At 41.0% G+C, this 25,910-nt stretch overlaps 1 protein-coding gene across 1 annotated transcript in view; it reads right to left on the reverse strand.

Moving 5' to 3' along the window:
* Positions 1-25,910, reverse strand: part of LOC116035271 (plectin-like) — a 212,729-nt gene that overhangs the window by 50,612 nt on the left and 136,207 nt on the right. Inside the window, exons 7-32 of the mRNA XM_031278275.2 lie at positions 25,030-25,196; positions 21,328-21,443; positions 21,053-21,153; positions 19,491-19,610; positions 18,537-18,632; positions 18,316-18,443; positions 17,178-17,271; positions 16,609-16,763; positions 16,179-16,500; positions 16,001-16,078; positions 15,718-15,879; positions 15,498-15,602; positions 15,294-15,389; positions 14,856-14,981; positions 14,492-14,644; positions 14,228-14,382; positions 13,217-13,343; positions 12,385-12,568; positions 10,325-10,482; positions 9,947-10,125; positions 9,708-9,846; positions 8,669-9,025; positions 8,467-8,550; positions 7,272-7,376; positions 7,019-7,117; positions 1,718-5,071 (exon numbers count right to left, since the gene is read on the reverse strand). Coding sequence (XP_031134135.2) covers positions 1,718-5,071; positions 7,019-7,117; positions 7,272-7,376; positions 8,467-8,550; positions 8,669-9,025; positions 9,708-9,846; positions 9,947-10,125; positions 10,325-10,482; positions 12,385-12,568; positions 13,217-13,343; positions 14,228-14,382; positions 14,492-14,644; positions 14,856-14,981; positions 15,294-15,389; positions 15,498-15,602; positions 15,718-15,879; positions 16,001-16,078; positions 16,179-16,500; positions 16,609-16,763; positions 17,178-17,271; positions 18,316-18,443; positions 18,537-18,632; positions 19,491-19,610; positions 21,053-21,153; positions 21,328-21,443; positions 25,030-25,196 — 6,960 coding nt within the window. The remainder of the gene's footprint in view (positions 1-1,717; positions 5,072-7,018; positions 7,118-7,271; positions 7,377-8,466; positions 8,551-8,668; positions 9,026-9,707; positions 9,847-9,946; positions 10,126-10,324; positions 10,483-12,384; positions 12,569-13,216; positions 13,344-14,227; positions 14,383-14,491; positions 14,645-14,855; positions 14,982-15,293; positions 15,390-15,497; positions 15,603-15,717; positions 15,880-16,000; positions 16,079-16,178; positions 16,501-16,608; positions 16,764-17,177; positions 17,272-18,315; positions 18,444-18,536; positions 18,633-19,490; positions 19,611-21,052; positions 21,154-21,327; positions 21,444-25,029; positions 25,197-25,910) is intronic.

Here is a 25,910-nt window from a genome sequence, read left to right on the forward strand (position 1 = left end):
TTGTCAGATTATTTAAATGGAAAGCACATAATCACAAAAGGCTAACATAAGGTGCACGCAGCAGATATCTGCAGTACTGTTTGAATAATGCGATCAAAATGTTAAAATAAATGTGACATTTTTTTTTAGTGTCCCCTGGAAACAGTTTCCGTTGTGTATTCTACATTTGCAGCATGCTCCATATGTGTCTGTTTTCTTTACTATTTGCAGTGTGTTTCTGTATTTGGTTTTTTTCTGTAATTGCAGTCTGTTTCCATATTTGGTTGTGTTTTCTCTTCTAATAGCAGTGCATGTGTTGTGAAATTGGTAAAGTATTTTCTTAAGTTGCTTGTGTTTTTATCTATCTGCCTGTGTTTTCTTCATTTGCAGTGCATTGAGTTCTCAGGTCCACCGTAGTACTCTGCATAGAAGTGTTAAAAATCAGTTAATAAATATCTCTAACACGGTAAATCTGGATTATGATGATCTAGATTCGACAAAGTCTTTAGTTTAGTACAAAACTGTCAATAAATTGGTAATTACTGTTTGGCTGTCACTTGTTTGGATTTAACCGTTTGTTGTGTTATTTAAAGTGTTGCAACAGTGGAGCAATTTTGTTGCATAAGAAGTTGGAGCTAATTATTGGATAATAATAACTGTATTTTGATGTATTAGTTATAGTCTAAGGTGTTACAACAGATACATCTAATGTGTTTATTATTTTAAATGGCAAGGGGCATAATTGAGGAAAACACCCTCAAATCTGCATGGTGGTACCTTTTCAAATAATTAAACATTAAAGAAACAATCCAATGTTTTCAACTTCACCCGTTTAGTCTAATAGAAGATGATCATACCAACAATGCTCTCAATTTTAGTGCATGGTATATACTATAGCAATTATCTCCTCTTCCACTAGGTTGATGGGGGTTGTGGATAAAGGCAACATACACTTGTCAACAAGGAAGTAAGGTCTGTTGCATGCCTTTTGTGTCAATTGATGTACACTTGTGCATGTCATGTCAGATTGTGGGCTTGATAGGTATGGTGACATACACATCCTCTGGAAAATGTTTTAGCCTGTGGATGTTGGAGACAGAGTTTTGCATGCCTGACAAATACAAATACATATATCTGGTGAGGTGGAGGTGTCTGCATATCTTAATACAGCATTCACGATGAATACTGGGGATAGTTACACATGGGAGAGTGATTGTTGGTAGCGTGTCTTTTTCTTAGCCACTGATGGGTGAGTTTGAATGTTTTTTGGATCCTGCAAATACAGCCAACATTCACGATTTAGGGGTTCTAGTAAATCTGTGGGTGCATGTATTGTAATGCAAGGCTATCTCTCTAATTGCATTTTAGAGAACATTTTGGCTAAATTGCTAATGAAATATCATAATTTTAATAATTTCAATCTGACTTCAAATGATGTGATTTATTTTGGAGCTGAGTTGCAACTGAGTTTTGAAATGGAAAGAAATATGAAGCATGTCTCAAAATGAAGAAACATTCCAGGAAATGAGGGGTCATTCAGGGTGTGATCTGCATAAGCACAGTGCACTGTAATCACAAACATAAAATCAAAATCATATTTTAAATCAAAGATATGGTTTCATGGTTAGTTTAGTCGAAGAAAAGAATAGAGGAAATTTAAAGAAAGAATTGTGTTAGTTTTAAGATAAAGGTTAACAATGACATAAGCTGCTCTGTTATGCCATTTTTGACACAATACCTCTTTAGACTTATTTTGAAGTTCTGCTGCCTCCTTTTTCAGTCTAGACTTCTCCTTCTCAAGGTCTGCGATTGCGTTGCGTAAATCGCTAGCCTCTTTGCTGGTATTGAGTCTCTCGTATTCCAGTTTTTCCACTACAGTAATTTTTTCTTTGGTGGCTATTTCAGTCTCATGAAGACGGGCAGCAATGTTATCAGCTTGTTTCTTGAATTTTTTTGCCTCCTCCTCAGCTTTGACCTGGGCTTCACTGAGCTGTGAAACCTGAAGTTTGAGTTTTTCGGATTCGGCTATGATCTCCAATTGCCTTTTCCTCTCTGCTTCAAGTGACTTCTGGTATTCCTCAGTTTCCTCTTCCAGACGCCGTTGCATTAGTTGTTTATCCTCCAGCAGCTTTTGTGCCTGCTCCTGAGCCAAGTCCTTCTGTCTTTGGAGCAATTCTGCCTCTGCTTTAAGCCTAGATGCCTCTTGTATGGCCTGCATTTTCTCTTTAAGCATTTTATCTGCAAGAGCTCGTTGATGATTGAGGTCGTCTTCTGCAATCTGTCTCAAGCGTGCAGCCTCTTGGGATTCTACACTAAGTCTTGCAGCATCCTCTGCGAGCCTTTTCATATTTTCAGCCTCCTCGGCGAGGAATTTCTGTGTGTTGTCTTTGTCTTTCTTGATGAGGCGTTGATTTTCTTCCTCAATTCTGATTTTCAGTTTGAGTAGCTCCTCCATCTGAACCTTGACTTTGAACAGCTCCTCCTCCACCTGGCCCCTTTGTCTGACAGCATCATCAACCTCATCCTTCAAGCGCTGCAGCTCTTCATCCAGGAGAGATTTCTGTTTATCGGTATCATCAAGCTTCAGTTTGACCTTTGTGAGCTCTTGCTCCACTTGGAACTTCTGTTTCAGTGTTTGCTCTGCCAGTTTTTTGTGCTTTGCCATGTCGGCATCGGCCTGTTCCTTCTGCTTGAGGGCTGAAATTTCTGCTTGTGCTCGTTTAGCAGCTTCAAATTCAGCATCCTTCCGCAACCTCACGGCATCCTCCTGAGCTTTGGCTTGGATTGCAGCTTCTTGCTCAGCAGCTGCCCTTTGCCGTTCTGCTTCCTCTGCTTGTTGACGAAGGAGAGCTGCCTCCCTCTCTGCCTTCTCCTTAGCAGCCTCTGCCTCTTTGGCAAGCTTCTTGGCTTTCTCGTACTCTTCCTTAAGCTTCTTCTGCATGATGCTGTCTTCCTTCTGTTGGGCGAGGACACTTTGGACTTGGTGCTCAGCGGTACTGCATTTCAGGGCTGCTTGTTGTGCTGCAACAATCTGTTTTTCTGCTTCGATGTCAGCCTCTTCTTTCTGCTTTTGGGCCTCTTCTGCTTTCTTTTTCAGACGATCAAGCTCTTCTTGGGCGACCTTGCGTTGTCTGGCTGCCTCTTCCTCTGCAGCAGTGATCTTCTTAACCTTGTCCTCTGCATCCCTCCTCTTCTTCTGCTCCTCAAGGGCAAGCTTTCTTTGTTTTTCTGCCTCCTCCTCTGCCCTAAGTTTGCTTTGTTGAGTTTCCTCTGCAATGTTTTTCAGTTTGTTCAGTTCTAACTCCAGATCAAGTTTTCCAGATGAAGCCTTTTCAAAGTTGAGCTTAAGAATTCGGATTTCTTCTTCGACAACTCGCCTCTGTTTCAGTGTGTCATCCACTATTGCCTTTTGTCTTTCCATTTCCGCCTCAGATGATTTTTTGAGTAGGAGGATCTTTTCATCAATCTCTAGCTTGTGTTGGTTGGCCTGATCTTCAAGAGCTTTTCTCTGGTAAGCATCGTCCTCAGCTTGCCGGCGGAGTCTTTCGTTTTCTGCCTCCTTCTCTTTCAAGGCAATTTCAGCCTCTGTTTTTAAACGAGTGGCTTCGCTGATTGCAGCCAGCTTCTCTTTGAGAATCCTCTCAGCCTCTGCTCTCTGGCGAGCTGCCTCTTCCTCAGCAACTTGCCTCTGATGCTTGGCCTCCTCTGCGATGGCTCTAAGCTTGCTTGCTTCCTCAGCCACGTCTCTCATCCTGGCAGCTTCAGCCTCAAGAAGTTGTTTGCTCTTCTCTGTGTTGGACATGGTCTCCTTTTCTGCCTTGGACTTAAGCTGAATGAGTATATCCATTTCACTCCTCACTTTGGCCAGCTCATCCTCCAGCTGTTTCCGTTGTTGTTCCGCTGCAATGACTTCATTCTTCAGGCGATAAAGTTCATCTTCAAGGAGAGATCTCTGCTGTTCTGCGTTGTCAAAGTCTGCCCTAAGTCGAATCAGTTCCTGTTCGGCAGTGAGTTTCTGTTGAGCCGTGCTCTCAGCTACCCTTCTTTGCCGCTCAAGTTCTTTCTCGGCCATATCTTTTTGCTTCAGAGCTGAGTCTTCAGCCTTGGCTCTCTTTTTAGCCTCACGCTCAGCCTCCTCCTTTTGTTTCTCAGCTTCTTCTTGAGCAAGGCTCTTTTTGTGGGCTTCTTCCTCAGCCTGGAGTCTAAGACGGAGGGCCTCATTAGCTTTTTGCCTCCATTTCTCAAGCTCTTTTTCTGCCTCTTCTCTGGCTTTTATAGCATCCTCCTGTTGTTTCTTGAGATGTTCTGCTTCTTGTTGCAGCTGAAGGACAGCACCATGCTCTTGTTTGAGGGATTCTTCCAACTTTGAGGTCTTTTCTGCAAAGGAGATGTGTTTGCTCTGGAGCTCAGCCGCGGCACTCTTCTGGGCTGCCACTTGAGCAACCTTGATTTGCCTCTCCTTTTCTAACTCCGCTTGCTTCACTTGCCTTTCAGCCTCCTCGGCCTGCATCTTGAGGTTTTCAAGGTCTTCCAGAGCTTTTTGCTTTTGCTTAGCAGCTTCTTTCTCTGCCTGAGATTTGCGTTTGAGTTCTTCCTCTGCCATGCGCTTTTTCTGGGTCTCTTCATTGACTTGTTTGTGGAGCTTCTCAGCTTCTTCCTGGGCGGCCTTTCGGAGTCTCTCAGCTTCAGCTGCTCTGTTACGAAGTTCCTGGAGCTCAGATTCGGCGGTAGACTTTTGTTTTAATGTCGTCTCAAGTTGGATCCTGATGATATGGATTTCCTCCTCAATCTTGGTCCTGCTGTAAAGAGCCTCGTCCACCTGTTGACATTTGTTCTTGATCTCTTGCTCGGAGAGGTTTTTGAGCTCCTGCAGTTCCAGCTGGATGTTGTGCTTTTGCTTTTCTGCATCAACGGCAGCAACCTCTCTCTTGCTTACTTCTTCCTGCATTCTGAGCTTCAGCTCTTGAGCCTCTTTCTCAGCTTTGGCAATGGCCTTTGCGTGAGCAGCAGCTAACTGCTTTTGTTTGTCTAACTCAGCCTGCATCTCGGCCATTTTTTTCTGCTCTTCCGCTTTGAGTTTCTCTGCAGTTTTCTACATTAGTGGAAGCAAATGGTAAAGAAAGGATTATAATCAAGCATGATATGTTAAAGGTAGCACTTTACATTAACTAGCTCAAAACCGTGTTGATTAAAATTGTAATTACTGTAGTAATCACAGCCTAATCACACTGGAATAAGAGCAATTTAATGTACTGTATTACCCAGGCAATGTTAATGTTAAGGTTAGCTCAAAGATCAATCACTAGACGTAAATTAGATGCACATTCATCAAAGTGATGTTAAATTCACGATGCAATGAAAATAATGACTGACAAGACAATTCAGGAAAAAATGGATATAGGGATGAATGAATAAATGTATGGAAACAAAATATCACTTCACAACACAGCATCAAATCATATGGCATGCAACTGTAGCTGTAGCACTAACTTTCAAAAACTGCATCATACATGTGATTCCAAGAATAATATATACTACAATTTAACTTTAATTATGATCAAATTGTTGAAAATTATTTGTTGAAATGTAGATTTCAATTTTGAATAGCATAAGTGGCAGGAAAATTTGTATTTTCATGTATACGCTAGAGTATTTCCCACACATTTATTTTATAAAGACTATTCAAATATTGCTATGTTTGATGTAAATGTCCAGTTGTTTAAGGTTGGGTTCTGTTGAAATGTTTCACATAGAAAATGTTATGTATTTTTTATTTTTATTTAAATTGTCTGTGTCCAGTGTGGGATTTCTTTCTGAAAATAAAGGCTGAATGCCTCATGTTACAGTATTATTCACACTATTCACTTAGACTAGCTTGTATCTCATCCCATGCACCGGGGGTTCTTTAAATCACTATTTGCTACAAAATGGAAGAGAAAGCAAAGGCAAAGTTAAGGATAAGAGGTTCAGATGTGACCGTAAAATTAGGAAACCAGTTTATGATGCCAGGAAGTGTCAGAAAGTTGAAAAGGGATAAAAAAAAGAATATTGAGTACATAGTGTAATGAAGTGCGGATAGTTACTGTAATTCTATAAAAAGCTGCAGTGAAAGCAAAAAAATAAATATGCCATGAAAAGCCAAAATGCAGTTTGAGAGGAACACAGGTGTTAGCATGACAGAGGGAACGGAGAGTATACGTTACAGTAGGATCTTGAAACACTGTGAAGAATTTACCTCTTTAATGCTCAAACAAGTTAAGCATTCATCATGGCAAAGCACTGGCAAGCAGTTAAGAGGAGCAAAGAAACAAACAAAACATTAGGGTTAGAAAAGAATGTAAAACTTTAAACTTGGTTAATTTAGGGGAAAAGGAGAGCTGAAGACCATGATAAGCAGAGTGAAACAGAGCTCCACTTTGATTTTAACCTCAGGAAATGAAGTGGCCAAATGGATAAGAAAGGAAAGGAAAATCGTAGTGAAAGAAAGAACCCCTCTTTCTAAATCTACAACGCCACAACACACACAATGAATGGAGATGGAGTAGATACTACAAACAAACAGTGTACTGTATTTGTTTAGTATAGTTTTAGATTGACATTGGGAATTATGGCCTCAATGTAGCTTCCAAATGAATAATCTATTTAAACACTGCATTCACTTGAATGTAAACACACTCAAACCTCATTCATCATATTTGTTTGCAACTCTTATTTTAGTGATGTTTTCCTCACTGTTTCACTAATCCTTTGTCTTAATATAATCTGATATAATCTACTAAAAGCCACAAATGATGTGTTTCTTTGACTAATAGATCAGCTACAGCATGCCAATGTTTCAAGCGTAACCAGTGCGAAGGAGCTATTTGTCACCCGTACATTAATGTACTGTGTGTGGGTGTGGGTGTGTGTCTGTGTATGTGACACACAGTGCGTGCATGCATGATCGGCGGACAATCTCGTTTGGTTGAATATTTGGTTGGTTGGTTAGGTTAATGTTAGAATTTAGTTTGTTTGGGATCCTCAGCCAGTTGTCACGCACCTCCTCGTCCTCCAGGCGGCGCTGTGTGTCGGTGATGAACTTGATGTACTGACTAGTCAGAGTCATCAGCTCACTATACCGGGTCCTCAGTGTTACATACTGATACAGGGAGAAACAACAAAAACACTCGTGTCATTTTCAGCTTCATGCATGTGTCTTTCACAGTGAAATCAGTTCATGGTTAAGTTGTCCTTTATCAGAATGTTCACTAATTTCTCGAAGCTGTATCCGACACGGGTTCTAACAAACAAACCTCCTGAATGATGTTGTCAGAAGCAGAATCCAGTTTGGATTTCTTCAAGGGAGAAGCAAGAGGATCCACCTGAGCTTTGTAGGCGACCAACTGGAGTTCATAGTCCTATTTGAAAAAAAAAGCATCTTCCACACATCAGTTATGCCACAAATACTGTACTTGTTATTTTATATTTTACTAAATTTTACCATTTCAATTTTATATTTTATATTTTTTGTAGGGCTGTCAGCATTAACGTGTTAATCGCGATGCGATTAAGGGCCAAGCATAACGCGTTAATTTTTTTTTATCGCATGCCGCCATTTATTAATTTATTTTACACTTCACTCGGCACAATCTAGCTAGGCTACTATTTTGACCCTTTGCCGCACCTTTACTTATCATCAAGCTGCCATACTTCCTCGTAACACATCCTGCTGCTGCAGGCTGCAGGCATGATGGAGAAAGACAGCGGAAAACACAATTCTGAACGGCGCTTTTTATGGCTCAGTAGACAAGTCGAAAGCCACATGCACATAGTGTAAAGCCAAATTAAAATATCGCCGAAGCACGTCAAGCTTGAGCTACCACCTACGAGCTAAGCATAGTACAGTTAACATGACTGGTTGATGCTAGCAGGCTCAGGCAAAGCACTATTTTGGAGAGTGCTACTTGCCGACCTGTGGATGAAACCAAATCCAAAAAAAATTACTACAGCTCTTGCAAAATGGGTGCCAACTAACTGCAGACCTGTCAGCATCATAGAAGACTCTGGTCTTAAAGACGTACTACAGTTGGCATGTTCTGAATTGTGCATTAATGACAGATTCACACATTTTTCTTTTGTTTACAGTAAATAAATAATAAACAAATACAAATCTTAAAGTCAAGTTCATAAAGTAACGTTCTTTGCATTCATTTGATTCCCAACGAAGATACACTGGTAAGAATTGCTTTCCATTGTTAATATGTACTTAAAAACAGTTCTGAAATGCAAAATAATAGAATTTTAATCATGTGATAAAACATGCGATTAATCATGATCTGATTAAGAAAAAATGTATCGTTTGACAGCCCTAATTTTTTTGTTATTTAAACTGTCATATTAAGAGCTGCTAAACTGTTTTTTTGTTGTGAAACAATGACAATAAAGATATAATCTATAAATTACAATATTTACAATAATTCATGCAAACTAGTGTCGTTCCATGCTCACCTTAATAGTGTCAATGTATCCTTTAGCATATTTTTGACACTCATCAACTTTGTCTTTGTTATTCTCAATCTCCTCCAGCAGTTTCTGTTTGAAAAAAGGTTTAAATTAAAAGCCAAGCTAACTTGTTAACGTGAAAATTGTAAGGAAATAAATGCTGAGGAAATAAGAATGCTGGTAATATGAAGCGCTACACAATATATACCTTCTCTTGGGCCAGTTGTTCTTTTAGAGTTTTGCTGTCATTGATGGTCACCGCCTGGATCTTCTCCTGCCTTTGCTTGGCGTCAGAAATCCAGCAGATCAGCCAATCATAGCTCTCACGATAGTAGCCTAGCTGGCGGCCGAGCTGCTCTAGCTCTCTCTGGCGAATGTCCATCTGGGCGAACACGGCCCTCCAGCGGTCCTGGAGACTAGACCGGAGCTGGCGGAAGTGGTCCAGCTCCGTGTCACGCTCGCTGTGCACACGCGACATCTTGTCGCTCACTGCAGTTGCCTTCTTAAGCTCTTCTTCCAGAGAATCAAACACTGGCTGTTCACCTTCTGCCTCAGCTCGCATTTTCTGCACATTTCATAAAAATAAAAGAAAAAAGCCAGTCAGCAGTGAACAAACAAGGTCAAAATCACCAGTTAACACTAGGCTGAACTACTTAATGAAAATAATTCCCAATTGGGATGATTTGTATTTTCTTTCTTTGTATGCAACCACTGCTATAGTCGTTCCCAAACTTTTGCCATCCTGATGTAGGCGTATATGTATATATTAGTTATACTTAAAACGTCTGTTTCCCATTCCTATAAAGACCCTTTTAATTGAATTGAGATCAGCAGTTTCTCCGTGAAGGGGCGAGAGAGAGAGGTACGCAACAATCACGTGTTTTGCCATGATAGGATAGTCAACAAGACCCAATGCGATTCGACTGGGAGATAGGCAATCGAATCACGCTCCTTAGATTGAATTGTGTAAATATTTTCTTGCCTCTGTTTTGGTAGTTGTGGTGTTTGGTGTAGCTTCGTCTGCCTTATGTTTACCTGGTAGTCCTTTCACAAACATGTCTATGCTTTTTTAGCTCTGCAGCAGAACCATGCATTATTTATTTATGTTTAATGTCGCCCCGTTATAGTTTCAGCCCCCCCCCCCAGCTTGGAAACCACTGAAATATACAATCACTTGAGAAAGTTGAAAGTTCTCCTCTAAAAGATGTTGTATTCCTGAACCGAAACACCGAATAAAATATGTTTACCTTAAGCGTTGTTCTGTAAGTCTCCACTTCCTTGACATCGCTGGGCACGGTGTGAACATCGCGCAGACACTCCTCGTACTGCTTGAGAACTCCCTCAGCACCCTGAGTGTTACGGATGACCATTTCCACAGTCTTCAGCCTGGGGCAAGAAACAAAAAGTAAATAAAATAGCAAGGCATACAGTAGGGCCATTAGTGCGTTTTCTCTTATCTCTCAAGAGCAATCGGCTGGGGACTCACTTCTCGAGATAAACCGAGGAGAGCATGTAGGTATGATCCATCTTCTGCACAGTGAGGTCAAGCTCTGAGCGCAGGACAGGAGCTGACGCAGACTGCTGAGGGGAGGCCAACACCTCCTGTGTCTTCACAGATACCTTACCAAGGTCCTTCTTTAGGCCATCAAGCGTCACATGGACTTTCTGTACAGCAGAAGAAGACAGCAAGAGTTAGCAACATGTGAAGTCAAAGAGATGAGAGTCAAAACTAGTGTTAAACATGGGGGAAAAAAACAAACAAATGACTGGAGAAATCCAAACCAAACTGGTATTGTGAGCGGTTTCCAAAAAATGGTTGCTAACATCACTATAATTAATATGGCCATGTTGCTATGTGCAGTACCTGCTGCTCTGTTGTCTTCTGAACACATTCTTTCAGAGCTTCCTTGTCCACGGGTCTGCGTATGCGAGCCACTGTCCCAGCCTCACAGTCCTCTATACGCACTCGCAGGTCCTTGATCTCAGAGATGTAGTTCTTACACAGAGACTCATCCTGTTGACCTGTGGAGCATATGTCTTAGTTTAGAACAGCAGAATAAACTATGTAATTAAGTCTAAAGGCAAGGTTTAATGCACTCAAGGGCCAATAATGTAGATTAAGATGATTGAATAGATTAAGAAATACTATCACACACCTTAGATATCTTAGACTTTAGACATCTACCACATATTTGCTGTGCACGTAAGCACGGTCATACATGCAGCTCTTCGTGTGTTGTGACACAAACACGCGCAGCACCATATACACTACTGTTATAGCATACAGTATATAGTAGGGCTTAACATTTTCTGTCCCGAGAGCAGAGGTACACTCTCCTGGGAATAAATCTAAGGGTTTCTAACCTGACCGCATTGCTGGTATTAATAATTATTAAGGCAAAACAACACTATTTGTGTTAATCAACAGTAGAATATACATAACATATACTTTGCATGTAGCTTGAACTTTGCAATAGCTGCGAGGAATATAAAATGCCAAGTTCATTGCCTGTGATCAGCCTCATGGAAGTGATATTTGACAATTTGTCATTGTATAAAAAAAAAAAAAACTTTGCTAAAGCAAGTCATTTGGCGTTTTAAAAGCCATTCTATTAAGCTGAGACAGATTACATATTATGTTAGCGTTCAGAAGCTGCTGGTGCAATCTTTTGAAATATTTCCACGCAAGGCTTATGGCAGACATTGTGTTTTGTTAGCATAATTTAGATAATAGAAGCTACAATGCATGAATTTGGTGGGCCAAAGTTACCGTAGTGCTGCTGAGTTTTATATCCCTGCCGACTCCGAGGATTGCATCCACTCAGGATGATGTAAAGAACTTACGTATTTCTGTAATGATACTATATGTCTATTTTGTTTAGGCCTAGAACAAAAACTCATTTTTCCCGTTATTATTTTTCTCAGGAAACGGGAAATAGTTTGGATGTGTATTTCAGGGAATACTGGAATTAAGGGCATAGCAAGTAAGTTCCACCTAAGTAACCACACTATGAGATGATATAGCTGCATGACAAAAAGCACAACAAACTGTAGCCTAACGCACAAAATATGGATTTGTGCAGAGCTGCAAAATAAAAGAAAAGCAACGTGGGAACCAAAACAACATGCAGTCACTCAGAACTCTACTCTACCACTAATGGTTATATTTGAACATCTCATCCAAAGCTTAACCCTTGTGTTGTCTTCCATTGGACCATGCACGCAGGTCCTCCCGGGTGAAAATCAACAGTTTTTCTGACGTTTTTGTCCCTTTTTTCAACAGTTTTGGCACTTTTTTCCATGTTTGTGGTGCTTTTTTTGCCATTGAATGCTTCTTTTCACTAGACTACCATGTATAAACAACACTCACACCAACTTATTACTAGTTTTACACTTATTTTTGGAATTCATGGTCAATAAACCTCATTTATATGAACCTTCAGAGAGGATACGGTTTCGAAAAATTTCAATTTCTTTTTCAAATGATAAAAAATTTAACAAAACACCTAAAGTTCAATGAAAGTAGAGATCCGATCTCTTGTTGTACTTGAGAAGGGCGTTGTAAGGAATCATCCATCCATGTTATTTTTGGGTAAATAAAATTAGGTAGTTAAAAAGAAATCCATATTTCTAAAATAGAAATTTAGAAAACGGCAAACTTGAGCCGTCAAATTTGAGCCGAAGACAACACAAGGTTTAAAACCGTGTACACACACACACACACACACACACACACACAATCTCGGTGAGCCGTAGCTTTGACTGGCTTGCCATCACTCACCTTTGAGCCTAACAACCATTAGTCCTGAAAGGTGAATGACAATTATATATACTGTAAAGCTGCTATTCACTTATTCTATGTTCCCTTTATATATCCATGAATTATGAAAAAGCCAGTTTGTTATTGAGAGACATTTTCTTTACCTTTCTCCATGGAGCGAATCAGGTTGTCGAAATGCTGGGTGGACTTGGTGTAGTCTTCCTCGACCTGCATGCGGTCTGCGGGGCCAAAGAGCTGCGAGTCCTGGCTATCACGCATGTAGTCCTGGTAGTGGAGCTCCAGGTTCCTCATCAACAGCCTGTACTCCTCTGGTTTCATGGATTTAAACTGCTCAGGGTGGAGGAGAATGGGGGAGGGATTAGGAGGCGGGACTTCAGTGCGAATTCTGAAGAGCTTGATGCTATAATTTGATTTAACAATGTATTTTTTTTAATTTTAATTTTTTTATTTAACCTTTATTTATTCAGGGAAGGTCCACTGAGAGGCAACCTCTCTTTTGTAGGAACTCCCTGATCACATTCACACAGTTGCACACATTCATACCTGGAAGCTGCCCAGTACAACCACAGTCTGATCTGCTGGCCACTGAGCAGCTCCAATGGAGCGGTTGGGGTTAAGTGCCTTGCTCAAGGGCACCTCAGTGGTGGTAATGAGGGAGGGACAAGCGCTGCTCTTTCACATTCCCCAACCAGATTTTATCCTGTCGGTCTGGGGATTGAACCGACGACCTCCCGGTCACAAGCTCACTTCATTCACTTCTTTAACCTTTAGGCCACCGCTGGTCTTATTTTCTAATAAGTACAGTTGGCTTAAGATTGTATGTTGTTCAATAATACATTTAAAAATTAAATACTATGCTTTTTGTATCGTTCTTTTATCTTCCACACATAGGTTAGCTTGAGATTAAAGTTTAAAACTAACCTAACACCTCATAATGGCTTTTTTTTTTTTTTGCATTAAAGTGTTAACGCTCACCATGGTGATGTTCCAGGAGCGTATCTGTGTGAAGTCTCTCATCAGATACTGCCATGACAGCAAGCTCTTCATGTCTATATGGAGCGTCTGCCACATAGACACCATCTGCTGATAACCTGCATCCAGACTGGAGTAGGAGAGGAACGCAGACAGCGCAAGAATTAAGAAACAGACAGTACTCTGGAGAGTATACCTTGCTATTTACAAAGTACTAAACCACTAGGTACCTGGTTTCATGTGTCAGAGATTGGATTGGTTGACAGAAACAGAATTGCATTCTTGAATTGGTTACCAGTTAAAAGTTATCTGTAGCATTACATACTGTATTCCCCCCACAAAAAAACAACACATTTCCCATGAACCCTGCTGCTTCAAGACTATATAAAAATGTGGTTACCTGTAGGGCTGGTTATCGCCAATGATTTCCCAAATCGATTTGAGTCACAAAGTCTGATTCGATAACATTTCCCGTTTTGATTCAATATTAATTAGGTTAGGGAAATTTCAGCTACAATACCAACTTTGCTTGGATATAGGCTACTGTAAAAGAGATTCTCAGAGAATTGATGCTGTATATTTTACAAGCAAGAAGCAACCCTCAAATAGTATAATGCACCAGGTTAATAATAACATTAAGAACTGTCCCACAAAAAGTTTATGTTTAAAGTACTTTTTACTTATACAACCATGGTGAAAAGGCACGTATTAAAAAAAATGATTTCTGGATTTTGGGAATCAATATCAGATCGCTCCAACAAAGATCGATTTTACTTGGAGAATCAATTATTTGAACCCAGCCCTAGTTAACTCTACCACTGTCAATAACATCTGTGAATGATTTGCCATATGAATTAAGCTCACTATGGGGTTCAGTGTTTCTTGACACTGTATTAGAAAAGAAGTGGTTTAAGACCCAGTGTGTGGCTAAGTTGCTACATTACTCTTTTACATATATACACTGCTATCACATAGGTTCAATTATTTTATATATTTTTTTACTGTTTTTCCCACCTGGACACACTGTCCATGGCATCCTTGTTGACTGGAGGCACCATGAAGCAGACGGAAGGCACCAGTGCCTCGTGTCCAGAGTGGTTCAGGACCTTCCACTTGAAAGGCTGTGAGTTGTTGAGGAGCGCACACTCGTCTCCTTTATGGACAGTGATCTGAAACACAATCCACGATTTGATAAATACACACATTAACAGAGGAGATACTGAGGTTATGCGACGCGTATGACCACTCTGGGCTGTGAATGAATCCCAAATCACTCACCTCCTGTTGCTTGAAGTCACAGACAGCCTGTATGGGCAGTTTGCCTTTGATGGAGCTGGTGGGGTTGCGTGGTTTCAGCTGGATGATGGACTTGGCTCTCTTGTTCAGGCCGGTCGCAAGGGTCTTGAATTCATTCAGCTGTTCTCTCTCCTCCTGATGAAAAACAAATAACACAAACAAGATTAGAATAAAATAATTCCCAGTTTTTGAATCGTAAACATTAAATATAGGCAGTGGGTCAATTTAGCTTCTGGATCAAAATTGTCATCATCTTGATATTCTTTCGTAGTCTTTCTTATTCTCATCTGGCATCATTAAAGTGCATGTGCAGCTAGATATACCCATGTGGGCAGTCTTCACTCACCACAGCATCCTGCAGCAGATCCTCCAGGCGCGTGGCCGTGGTGGAGCGATCACAGCTGTACTTCTTTTTCATGTTCTCTTGCATTTTATTCATCTTGTCCTGAGCCTCTTTCACATCAGCAAAGAACTGCAAGGAAAGGACACCATGGGGGACAGAACATTTGACTCTGTGCTCTATGAACATTGGCGGATGTTTATTGTAGGGTTATTGGCAGGGTGCAAAATTAACTTTTTTGTCCAACAGCCAAATGGCTAGTGGATTTTTTAATTTTACCAGCCACTCAATAGATTACTATTGTTTTTTTTGGGCTGGCGAGCAAATCAAATCCACCAGCCACGTGCATATTTTACCAGCATTTGGATGGTGGATGGTGCTAATTTTGTACCCTGGTTATTGGAATTCCACAGATCATATTTCATTAATATCACTGTTCCATACCTGGTAATAGGCTGTGTTTTCTTTGAGATGAGCCTCAATACAGCAGCACAGCTGGAGGATCCAGCTCCACTGAGTCTGCATGGCGGCTGTGAAAGCCTGCAAGAGACGTGATGATGATGATGACAGTGCATTAGTTGACGGCTCAGTAGCTTTTATACAGTACGTAGACGTTTACTGCTCCGCTCGGTTGACTAGAGTAATTACCTCGACGGTCTTCTTGCCAGGATGTGCATCCCTGACCAGTTTGTCCCCCATGACCTGGAGATCATTGACTTTCTTCTCCCTCAGCTCCAGCTCTCTCATGAGACCCTGAAGATTTGAAATGAAACAGTTAATGGCAATCTTGGGGGAAAAAAAAAATCATGTGCCTTCATTTAATTAATTTATCTTAACATCTTTGACAAAGTCTTCTTCTAAAACGCACCGAGTAGTTGTCTTTCTTAGCCGTCATGTTGGTGTTCCTGTCGCTCCAGTCGAAGTTGACCTCCTCCTCTTCTTTGTCGTTTAACCACATCAGCTCTTTAGTGGCAGCGCTGACGAAGACGTGGAGTGAATCCAAGTTCCTGAGACGGGACTTGGAAGAGTTCTGAAAGAGGAAAGTTGATCAAAATACCAACAGTTGATTAAAAAAAATCAGCACGAAGATACCCACACCTACAACGTAAAGCTTTTCCATTCAGTGCAGTTTGAAATATAGAAATATTTACCAGTAGTTTGCCATACTGAAGGTCCAGTTTGCCCATGTAATCTCTGTACGAACCCTTGCTGACAGGAGATATCTGGCTCTGCAGAAAACAAAAGATGCAACAAAGGTTACTTTTAAAATCAAGAGCACAACTTCGGACAGTATGTAGTCCAATCCAGTGGTTCTGATAAGGCTGCTACCTCGTCAGCCCTGGCCCGTTCAATCTTGGAGCGGAAGTCCTCCACCGTTTGGTGCAGGCCCCTGTGGCTGCCCAGCTGGGACTCCACAGAGGGCAGATCAGAGCCCCACTCTGCTCCATCGATGCGAAGCTGGTTCTCCTCCACCCAGCCCAGGAGGTCTTTGACATAGCGAAGGGTTACATCATCTTTCTCAGGCCGACCTTTCATGGTGGACTGCTGGGAGACCTGCGTCTGGGAAAACTTGATGGTCGTCCCGGAGGACTTCAGGCGAAGGTTGTAATCGGTGCGCAAGTTCACCAGGCGCTCATGGAGGCGGTAAATCCTGTGGAGATAAGAAACATAGTACTTTTTACTGCTGCTTTTTTTGTATTCAGAACTGTTTTGTAACAGGGTTAAAAGTTCACTTGAATGCAATACCCGTCACACCCACCTGCGGTACATCTCTTCAGCCTGAGGGTGGCGCCCATCCTTGAGTATCTGCACATCGTTGAAGAGCAGGCGGATCATGTTGTCTGCCTTGTCCAGCTCAGTTTCCAGCTCTGCTGTGTGCTGAGGTGGTTTCCCTGCATTCAGCAGACGAATGTCCTGAAGGGATGAAAGCCAATGAAAATATAAATTCTCATCGTCTTTTTTAAATGCCAACGAAATTAGAAAAAAAGAGGAAAATAAAGGTGTGTTACAGTGATTGACACAATCAACTTTAAATAATTGCCAGAAAAAGGCTTAAGAAGTCTGTACTTTGAACTGAATAAGACCATACACCTATGTATGCGGATGTCAGCAGCCATATCTTGCTCCAGACTGCTGAATTTTTTTAAAGACTTTTTAAGTCTTTAAAAAGTTTTGGGGAAAAAAATTAAATCCCAAACTCTTTGGTCACAATAAATTAACAAAAGTCTAATGGTCTAAATGATCATCTTCTGCATTCTTTGTATGCTTTTTTTTGTGAACACACACCAAAATGTAGTATTTCTAATGTAAGACCTGAGTAGGACTCACCGTCTGCAGCAGGGTCTCCAGGTGACTGAGTTTTCCATCGCACGACCCTGACTCCATCTGGACTTTACTGACAATCCTCTGGAGCCTCTCGAGTCTGGATAAGATCGATAAAGAAAAATAAGATCAATAAATTAAAGTCAAATTGTGATAATCCCTGTCCCACTTCCACAGTATCAATTCCCTCCTTTACATTTCTAGGCCTAGAAACCCGTGTTAGACAGCCACATTGCATTTAGACTAAAGATCACAACTTACGGCCACCTGCGCTGCAGTAAATACTCCAATTTATGAGGGTCACTCACAAATGCCATGCCTCAACTCTTTTATAAAGATGACAGTTCCAGCTACGAGAAAGTCAGTTCCTCTCACACTCCCATTGTGTCTTAAAGAAATACTGTGCTACACAGCAGCGCAGAGTGAGACAAAGACATCCAGTCTGCTCATTCAGTCATTCCAAGTCTCAAAACCATAAACAAGGCTATCAGACTGCAAGATGACTGGACAATCTCGTGACATGGAGACATTCCATTTTCCAGGCATGATGCAACGCTACTCTCAGAAAATTACCAATGTCTCATCCTATTTCATTAGACCTAATTATTTATTTTTACGTGTTCAATCATGAGGGACACATCTCTCTTGTTTTGATACAAACCAAACAGACTTTAACCAGAATCTTCTACCAAAACAGGAAACAATAAGACTGCAACTAAAAATCTATGATGGTGAAATAACTTTCAGAGTTGTTTGACACTGAAGCAACTTAAGTCAAAAGGTAAGTTAAAATGTAATTGGCAATGTTTGTTTTTTGTTGTGTTTTGTTGAAGAAAAAGTTAAAAAGCCTTTATTGATATGGCTAATGCATAGCAAAGAGTAAATGCACCCACGCAACACACAGGCCTTCTTCTGGGTGATTTTTTTTCAACCACCACCAAACAGAAGTGCTCCTTTTCTCTGTCTTCCCACTACGCTACTAGCTAGTTGGCATTTTTCCAGTTATTAGCTTAATTATATTAGATGCTGACTTATTTATTACTATACTGTTCTGTCTTGTTACCACTACACTCCTTGCTTGGGAAAACTAGTTAATTACAAATCTGATCCATCAAAAAGGAATATGTTATGACACCCTTCTTACCTCTCAAACTCTATCCTGAGCAGCCGTTCTCTTTCCAGGATGGCCACATGAAGTCGACCCCATTCCTTCTCCACATCAATGGGATGGTAGCCTGGGGGGACCTTCACCTGACCAGCATGCACGGCACTCTGTGGGCAGGTGGGAGAAGAATGCGTAAGTCATAACTCAATGCAACAGAATACAATAAAATACAAAAGAATAGAAAACGAGGGTTAGCTTGCCTCAAAGGACTGGTAGATGTGTTTGGACCGGCTCTTGTCTGTCTCTTTCACTGGCAGCTCTGCCTCTTTGAACTTCAAGAACTGGCGCCAAAGAAGCTAAAGCAAAAAAACACAAAAAAGTTTGAATTATATATATATATTTTCCTTCTTCTCAAAAATGTACTTTTGTTCCAAGACAAAAATAGTCAGCATCAGCCTTTACAGAACAAATGATTAGAGCTTGACTTGCTATGCACTTGGATCAGTAAATTTATTTGAAATCCTAATTTCCTAAATAGGATAAGTTCATTAGGTAACACATCACGCCACAGTTCTAAAAGTCTGTATGTGGGCTGCTGTCCTCTTTAGTATTATTTGTTTATTCCCATGACTGGTGTCAATTGAGTTGAACTTATAATAAGTCAAATAACTTCATACTGCCTGTATTTCTAAAGACAAATGTTAATCTAACCAGACTTAACTGCTTTACAGAAGCACACCCAAGCCGCTACTTTTGATGATCATGTTTTGCTGATAATTTACTTCAAAGAGAATGAAGAAAAATATTAAAGTCACGCTACGCTTTTGTTCTGCAACAGGGAGTGGCACAGCGCTCATGCTCATGCTCCCCAGGATTAGGTTCAGCATTATCTGCCTTTTGGCTGTATTTTCTCAGCAGCAGCACTGCCCCACCTACAGTACAACAATGTGTGTGAATACAGTTTTGTTTGTCTGCCCACAGCTAGACATTATGTAAGCATGTTCTCTGATCTAACAATGGAATACTCTTTTCACAATACTTTCATGGCGAGCATTAAGGGAAACATTTTTATATATATATATATATATATATATATATATATATATATATATATATTAGTGCTCTTTAGTGCTGCTCAACTAAAACATACCCATAACAAAGACATCTCTGGCACACAGGCATAATATCAGAATATCATCAGCATATCGGCTCACCTCGATCTCCTCGTAGCTGGCAGGGAACTTCCTCTCCTCAAAGATCATGACATGGTGGCGGATCCACTGGAGCAGAAGAGTCACCAGCTCATAGTACTCCTGCCAGCGCAGCTCCAACTCCTGCAACCAACGCAGCAGAAAAAGAAGAGGTTTAACAACAGACAGACAGGAGGGTGCTTCTACTGCGTCGCCAGGATCCTTCACTCACACACCACGCTAAACTCAATTAGGCAACCGAACAATCCAGGTCTTGTGTAGAGACAGGGTTGTTGAAGGGGGCAGAGGTGGAGGAGACAGTAGGGGAAGGAAGACAATGGTGGGAGACAGACAGAAGCATATGTTTTTCTCCAGTTTTCCCAGAGTTAGTGTGTGCAGTTGTACCCATGTTTTTAAAGACATTTATAAGAAAAGATGTATCAGTATTCACCTTTACGTTAGTCAAGTTTAAGATTGGGATTTGGTTTATATAGGACATGAAATGTCCCAGCATACTATTAGTATAATGAGTGTGTATATATATATATACACACACTACTTTTTACAGTATGTGAACAGATGACGTGTGACAATACATATGAGCAGGGTGCGATTTTCCGGTGGGGTGCGTGAGATTTCCCCCCTTTCTGGTCTACATATCTCTGCCTCTGCTGAATAATTTTTATCCCCGGTGGGGACAAAATATATCTCCCCCTCAATGTGATTAATGCTACTTTAACAATAGACTATTTATTATTTAGCATTATTGCCATAGAACGGTAAAATCCGAGCAGCAGTGTCTGGTTGTATTTAGCCTCTACAGAGCTCTGGGACGCTGGCTACCAGTGGCAGTTGTTTAGCCGCCAATAGGTGACTGCGAGCCGAATACAGGCACCGCCAGATGACGTCCCTTTCAGGGGTCATGTTAGTGGAGTTTAGCCAGAAAAAGTGAGCGTCGTGCGGCGATGACAGTTGGTTTGAAGGTTTTAAGGTTTGGATTTAAACATTCCAGAGGAACGAACAAGCGTTTCTTCTGGGTGAAAGCGCTGTGCTATTCATTTTGAGATTATTTTCCATTGGATATTGACATGTTCATAAATAAGTGTTTTAGCATGGCTGGCCGAGTGGCACTATATCCATGGTATTGAAAGGGGGATTTCATTCTTGCATGTTTTGTTTCGTTTTGCATGATCAAAAAATACCCCCCTCCCCTCTGCTTTTTCCACAAATTGCACCCTGCATATGAGCCTATCCCTTTTGCTTACGTGGTGTAAACACCACAGGTTGCTAATTTCCTGTGATACTTGGTTTCACAAGATTTCTATTTCTTTTTTAAAGTTGGGACGCAGTGCACAGGACTGCAAACAAAAGCTCATTTATAAGCGGAGTCACAAGCCTGTTCAGGTTTGATTACATCTGATCAAGCATTCTATCAGATTAAATTAAAGCAAACTTTTGCGTTAAAAGCAGCACAATTCTGCAATATGTCTGGCACATATTGCAGAATTGACAATAAAGTTGACTTGACTTGACATTTATTTATAGCTAAAGGGCATGTATCAACCAAGATGCATTGTTCTGCTCACATTAGCTCTGCCATCATGGACATCGAGCCGGGGCATGACATCATACAGGGATGATACGTAAGTGATGATGGACTTCTCATCAGGGTGTGGGACATCGACATCTGAAAGGATAAGGTCAAATTATTTGCATTATATGCCATGTCTAATGTCATTTTGCAATAACCAATAATAACTTGGAAAAACAATGCAACATAGCACATACAAAATACAGAATTAATCTGTTATCAAAAACAAGTCTGGTGGTTCAGATTAAATTGGCCTTGGGTCAGTTTTACCCTCCGGGTCCAATAGGCGTGTCACTCCCAGGTCTCTCTCTGCCACATGGAAGGCCTGTTCCAGGTTCTCCAGGTTGGTCTGTTGGTACACTCTGCCCATGTCAATGAGTCTGGGACTAGGGGAACACAAAAAGGGTCCAGGTAAATCTTCAGGGGTGGTCTAGTGAAACGTATCATGAGAGTTTCATAGTATGACTGACTACAACCTGCAGTGTAGGGACATACATTTAGAGTTTCCATAACGAAACTGTCATTATACATTTGATAGCAATGTATAAGTGCAATTGTAAAGCTACAATTGAAAGTGTAAAAAATTGACAGCAGTGGCTACAATCTACCACGGCATATCAGGGCCACTGTAGCTAAAAAAAAAAGCCGGGGGAGGGGGGAAATATTCTGGAATTAAAGTCGTAAATTTACAGAAAAATAAATGGAAGAAAATAGCTTTTTGTCAAGGAACTACAACGCTTCACTTTGCAAGTCTGGATCAACCTCATCACACCACAGATCACTTGCCGTGCATTATTCCTGAAGTGGCTGTACTAATCAAATTATACTTTTGAATCAGATTTAACAATAAGTAAATACTCATGATTTTAGCACAGACTCTCCATTATCATAAGCACCCGGACTTGGAAGAGGCATTGCTATGAATTGAGCCTATTCAAAAGAAAACAACGACTGATTTTAGATGATGTGATAGCTTATGTCAGGAAGTAAATTTATGACTTTATAATCTCAGAGAATATTTAAGTTTTTCTTGTACATTTTTGAGTTTTTTTCTCAGATATTTACAACTTTAATCTCAGAATATTACCCCCTTTCTCACAGCTCCATATTTGTTTTCACCTACAAGAGCCTTAATACGCCGTTGTAACTATCTGCATATGTTGTTTTGTATTTTCAGCCTCAGAAATCAAGAGAATTGGGATGGGATGGAATGCTAAATAATGCCAATAACATTAATACATATACATAATCAATGCAGTCTGTACAGGTCTGCTCTCTCATATGGTATGACACTAAATATAGTAGCAGCGCTGGCTGGGCTTTTTTCTGCCAATGGCTAAATGCTATGAAAAAGTCCACCTGTTCACTTTCTGACAGACCTGTACAGCACCTGCCTTTTTGTCCTCTGGGCGTTTGACTCTCTCTGGCAGATGTCAGAGCACCTATAGGTGGAATGTAATTTATAAAGCAACTGACGTAATCAAAGCTGACATATTTTAAGTTGGCAGCCACCCACAACTTCAGAAAAGTTCAGTGTGCAGAGCAGCGTGATTGAATGTACCACAGAAACCTCGTCTATCTTTAATGCATGCATACTCGACTATAACAGATCCTTTCAGTCATAATATCATGTCTTAAATGCATTACTAAATCCACACATTCAAATGTGCAATGCATATCCCTGCAAGCAAATACAATATGTGCACAAAGCAACAGGAGGAGCAGTTTCATACAGCTCTGTGATGCGTACAGAACGGCCCCCATTCTGCGCATAAACAGGAGGAGCCTCCACATGGCGGATTTCTCCAACAGAGTACTGCTTCGTTGGCCTGGAGGAGCTGCTCGTGCTCTGTCCCTCTTTTCCATGAAAACTATGGGACCTCCAACCGTGGCCCGGTTCATCACTGCTGGAGCCCTGAGCCCCTGAGCTTTGGGAACCCCACCCTGAGTCCCAGGAGGATCCCTCGGATGGGATATCGTCACAGAACATGACCACCCGGTCGCCCACATCGCTGTTAGTTTCACCACTGAAGCCGAGGCGTCCCTTCTTCTTCATTGACTTCTTCCTTAAACTGAGCATCTTAACGGTCCTTGTCCAGTAGCAAGTAAAAAGGTTCTGCTTTAGTGCTTGGCCTTACAGTTTCCTGCTAACAAATCTCTCATTGGCTCAATGGTTGCATGTAAATCCATCCAATGCATCGTCTCAGGGGTCTATCATCATGTGAAGATCCCCTTTATCCTTCTGCAGGGTTGCTGAGATGAAAAAGCCTCCTAGTGGTACAGCCAAGTCACTGCTCCTTCATCACGCTTTGCCACATGAAACCTACATTCGACTGGAGCTCTGTGGAGTCGATTTGAAGTCCACACACCTACATAAACCCTGGACAATCTTGGATTCTCTGGATGCCCTGAACTATGCCTAGGCACTAAGTAACACCACAGTTTTCATGTTGAAGGCAAAGTGTGCAACAGTTACGCCCACACACCACACCCCTGCCCTTTATGAAAAGGCAGCCCTAATCCAGCCTCAGGTGTCTCCAAAACAGAGAGAGAAGAGAAAAAAACAGTTTCAGTAACACGCTCAAGTTAGAGGAAACGTGCCCCTGCAGGTGTCTCATTCTTTCAATACAGAATGGCATTAAAGAACTACATTAACTTTCTCTCATCTAATACCACTTTTCTTCTGTTTGCTGTCTGGACTCCTCTGCACGAACCCCTTTGTCAAAATATCTAAAAAGAAATTAATTGTATTGACATATCTTCCTGAGAAATAAATGCCCATTCATTTCCCAGGATGCCACCACACAAAGCGATCCTTAACCACTAAGTCTACTATAAAAACACACCACAACTTTAGGGGAATTAGCATATTTGGTGTTCAACAGCAACCGGTTCAAATTCACTAGGTTCCCAAACAATCTAATAAGCTAATCATGTTTAAAGGAATTATCATCTTAAGGTGGTACAGTACTCATGGCCAACGCCTGCCTTTGATATTCCTAGCCTGAAGGCCTGAAATGTTCATCTAGATGCATTAGTACAGCTTTTATTAAAGCAGCAGTATGGTCAGCAGCTGCAGTAAGTAGAACATAGGAGACTTTATGGTAAGAGTAAAGCAAAAATATCAGGCGTTAAAACCTGATTAAACAGATACGAGTGCATACATTAATTTGAGCACTGCGAGTGCAAGTATATGGAGGCTGTCACAATTAAATCTTATTGTCTTTCCATTAAAATAAATCATAATACGATAAGAATAGCCATGCCATGGTTATTATATCTAAAATGATTTAGACTAGAAAAGATACACCTTGTCAATACTGAGAATGGGATTTAATTACAGAGCAGGTTAAGACTGGCATCATGGAGTGTAATTTGACATTTGAAAGTGTGCCAAGGTCCCGCTCCTGCTCCAGTGCACAGGGGCGCGGCTAGAAGTGGGGCCCCCCCCGAAAATATGATATGCCCCCCCCCCACACACACACACACCAAACCATTGAGCTAGAGTGCTGACAATCCGACAATTGTGATTTCCATTGGATCAGAGTACTGTCACTTGGCTGCCTGTGCATGTGATGTTTTATTTAGCAGAATTACATGATGTTGTTCTAACCTATCCAATATTTCCTATATTTCTAAGCATATTTTCTATGCTGTATTCCGATAAAATGCCGTCCCCCTCTGTGCCACCCCACTTAAAAAAGTCCTGGAATTGCCCCTGCCAGTGCACTCTATATTTAATAAAACTCAAAGACAATGACGTGGCATGACAAGACCCAGCATCTCTGGTCGTATCACAGAAGCCCTGCATTTTTCTAAATGGTTTATATTTGACATTGTCTTTGTGCACTCTGCAAAATGATTCACGTGCCAGTGCAATAACTACAATATACTACAAACTTTGCTCCTTTTGTATAGTGCTGTTATCATTTCCCAATCACACAGTTAATCAGGAATAAATGCCCCACTCACTGGTGTTTGTGTATGACGGCGTTGAAGAGCTTTCCGTCCCTCCAGCTGGTGGTGAAGTTATCACAGCGGATGTTCTGGTAGCCGTCCGTCATCCTCTGGGACCAGAGCAGCAGCTTCTCCTTGGCCGTCATGTCTTCTGACAGGCCGTTGATCTGAATATCTGAGATCTGGGATGTTATATATAAATAGTGTTAGGAAGGTGGATGATGCGCAGAAGAATCCATTTTGAAGGAATGTGTAGGAAATCAGTCATTAGTGGAAACCATAAGATGCAATTTTGATTGGAATCACAGGACACCAGTGGTTAATTTCAAAATAAAATGTGAATTATCATCATTAGTCTCAATTAACACCTTTATCACTCCTTGACTTAATATCTTTCCTTGGCTGTCTATTAGCATGCTACGTATTTGTTAGGAGTTCAGTAGATTGAAGTGTTATTGTTTATGACTTGGCTCACAGGATGCAGAAGGATTTCTGTCTGGGAAAATGCAGCTGCGGCTCTGGCATCCATATCACCTTTCATTTTTAGATTTGGGGGTTAGGAAAGATGAGTCATAGGCATCAGGTTTTCCATTTTGTGTGTGCGTGTACAAACGGGTGTGCGTGCCATTCAAATTCACTTCTTCTCACACCTCTGCCCTGCAAATCTGCAAACATTTTTTGAACGAGTACTGTTTAGATACATCGAAATCGATCGATCGATCGACAATTGAAAACAAATGGAGTTATGTCACCCCTCCTGCAGATTTTTTGTACCTACTTTATTGAAAAGCATGTAGAGCATACACTATTCTAGAGTAACTATTTAAATCCAGATCCTACATGCACTTTTTTTTTTTTACTTCAGAGCACACTTAATCTTTTTTTCTCTTTAAATT

This window comes from Sander lucioperca, chromosome 10, assembly GCF_008315115.2.
Source record: "Sander lucioperca isolate FBNREF2018 chromosome 10, SLUC_FBN_1.2, whole genome shotgun sequence".
NCBI lineage: Eukaryota > Metazoa > Chordata > Actinopteri > Perciformes > Percidae > Sander > Sander lucioperca.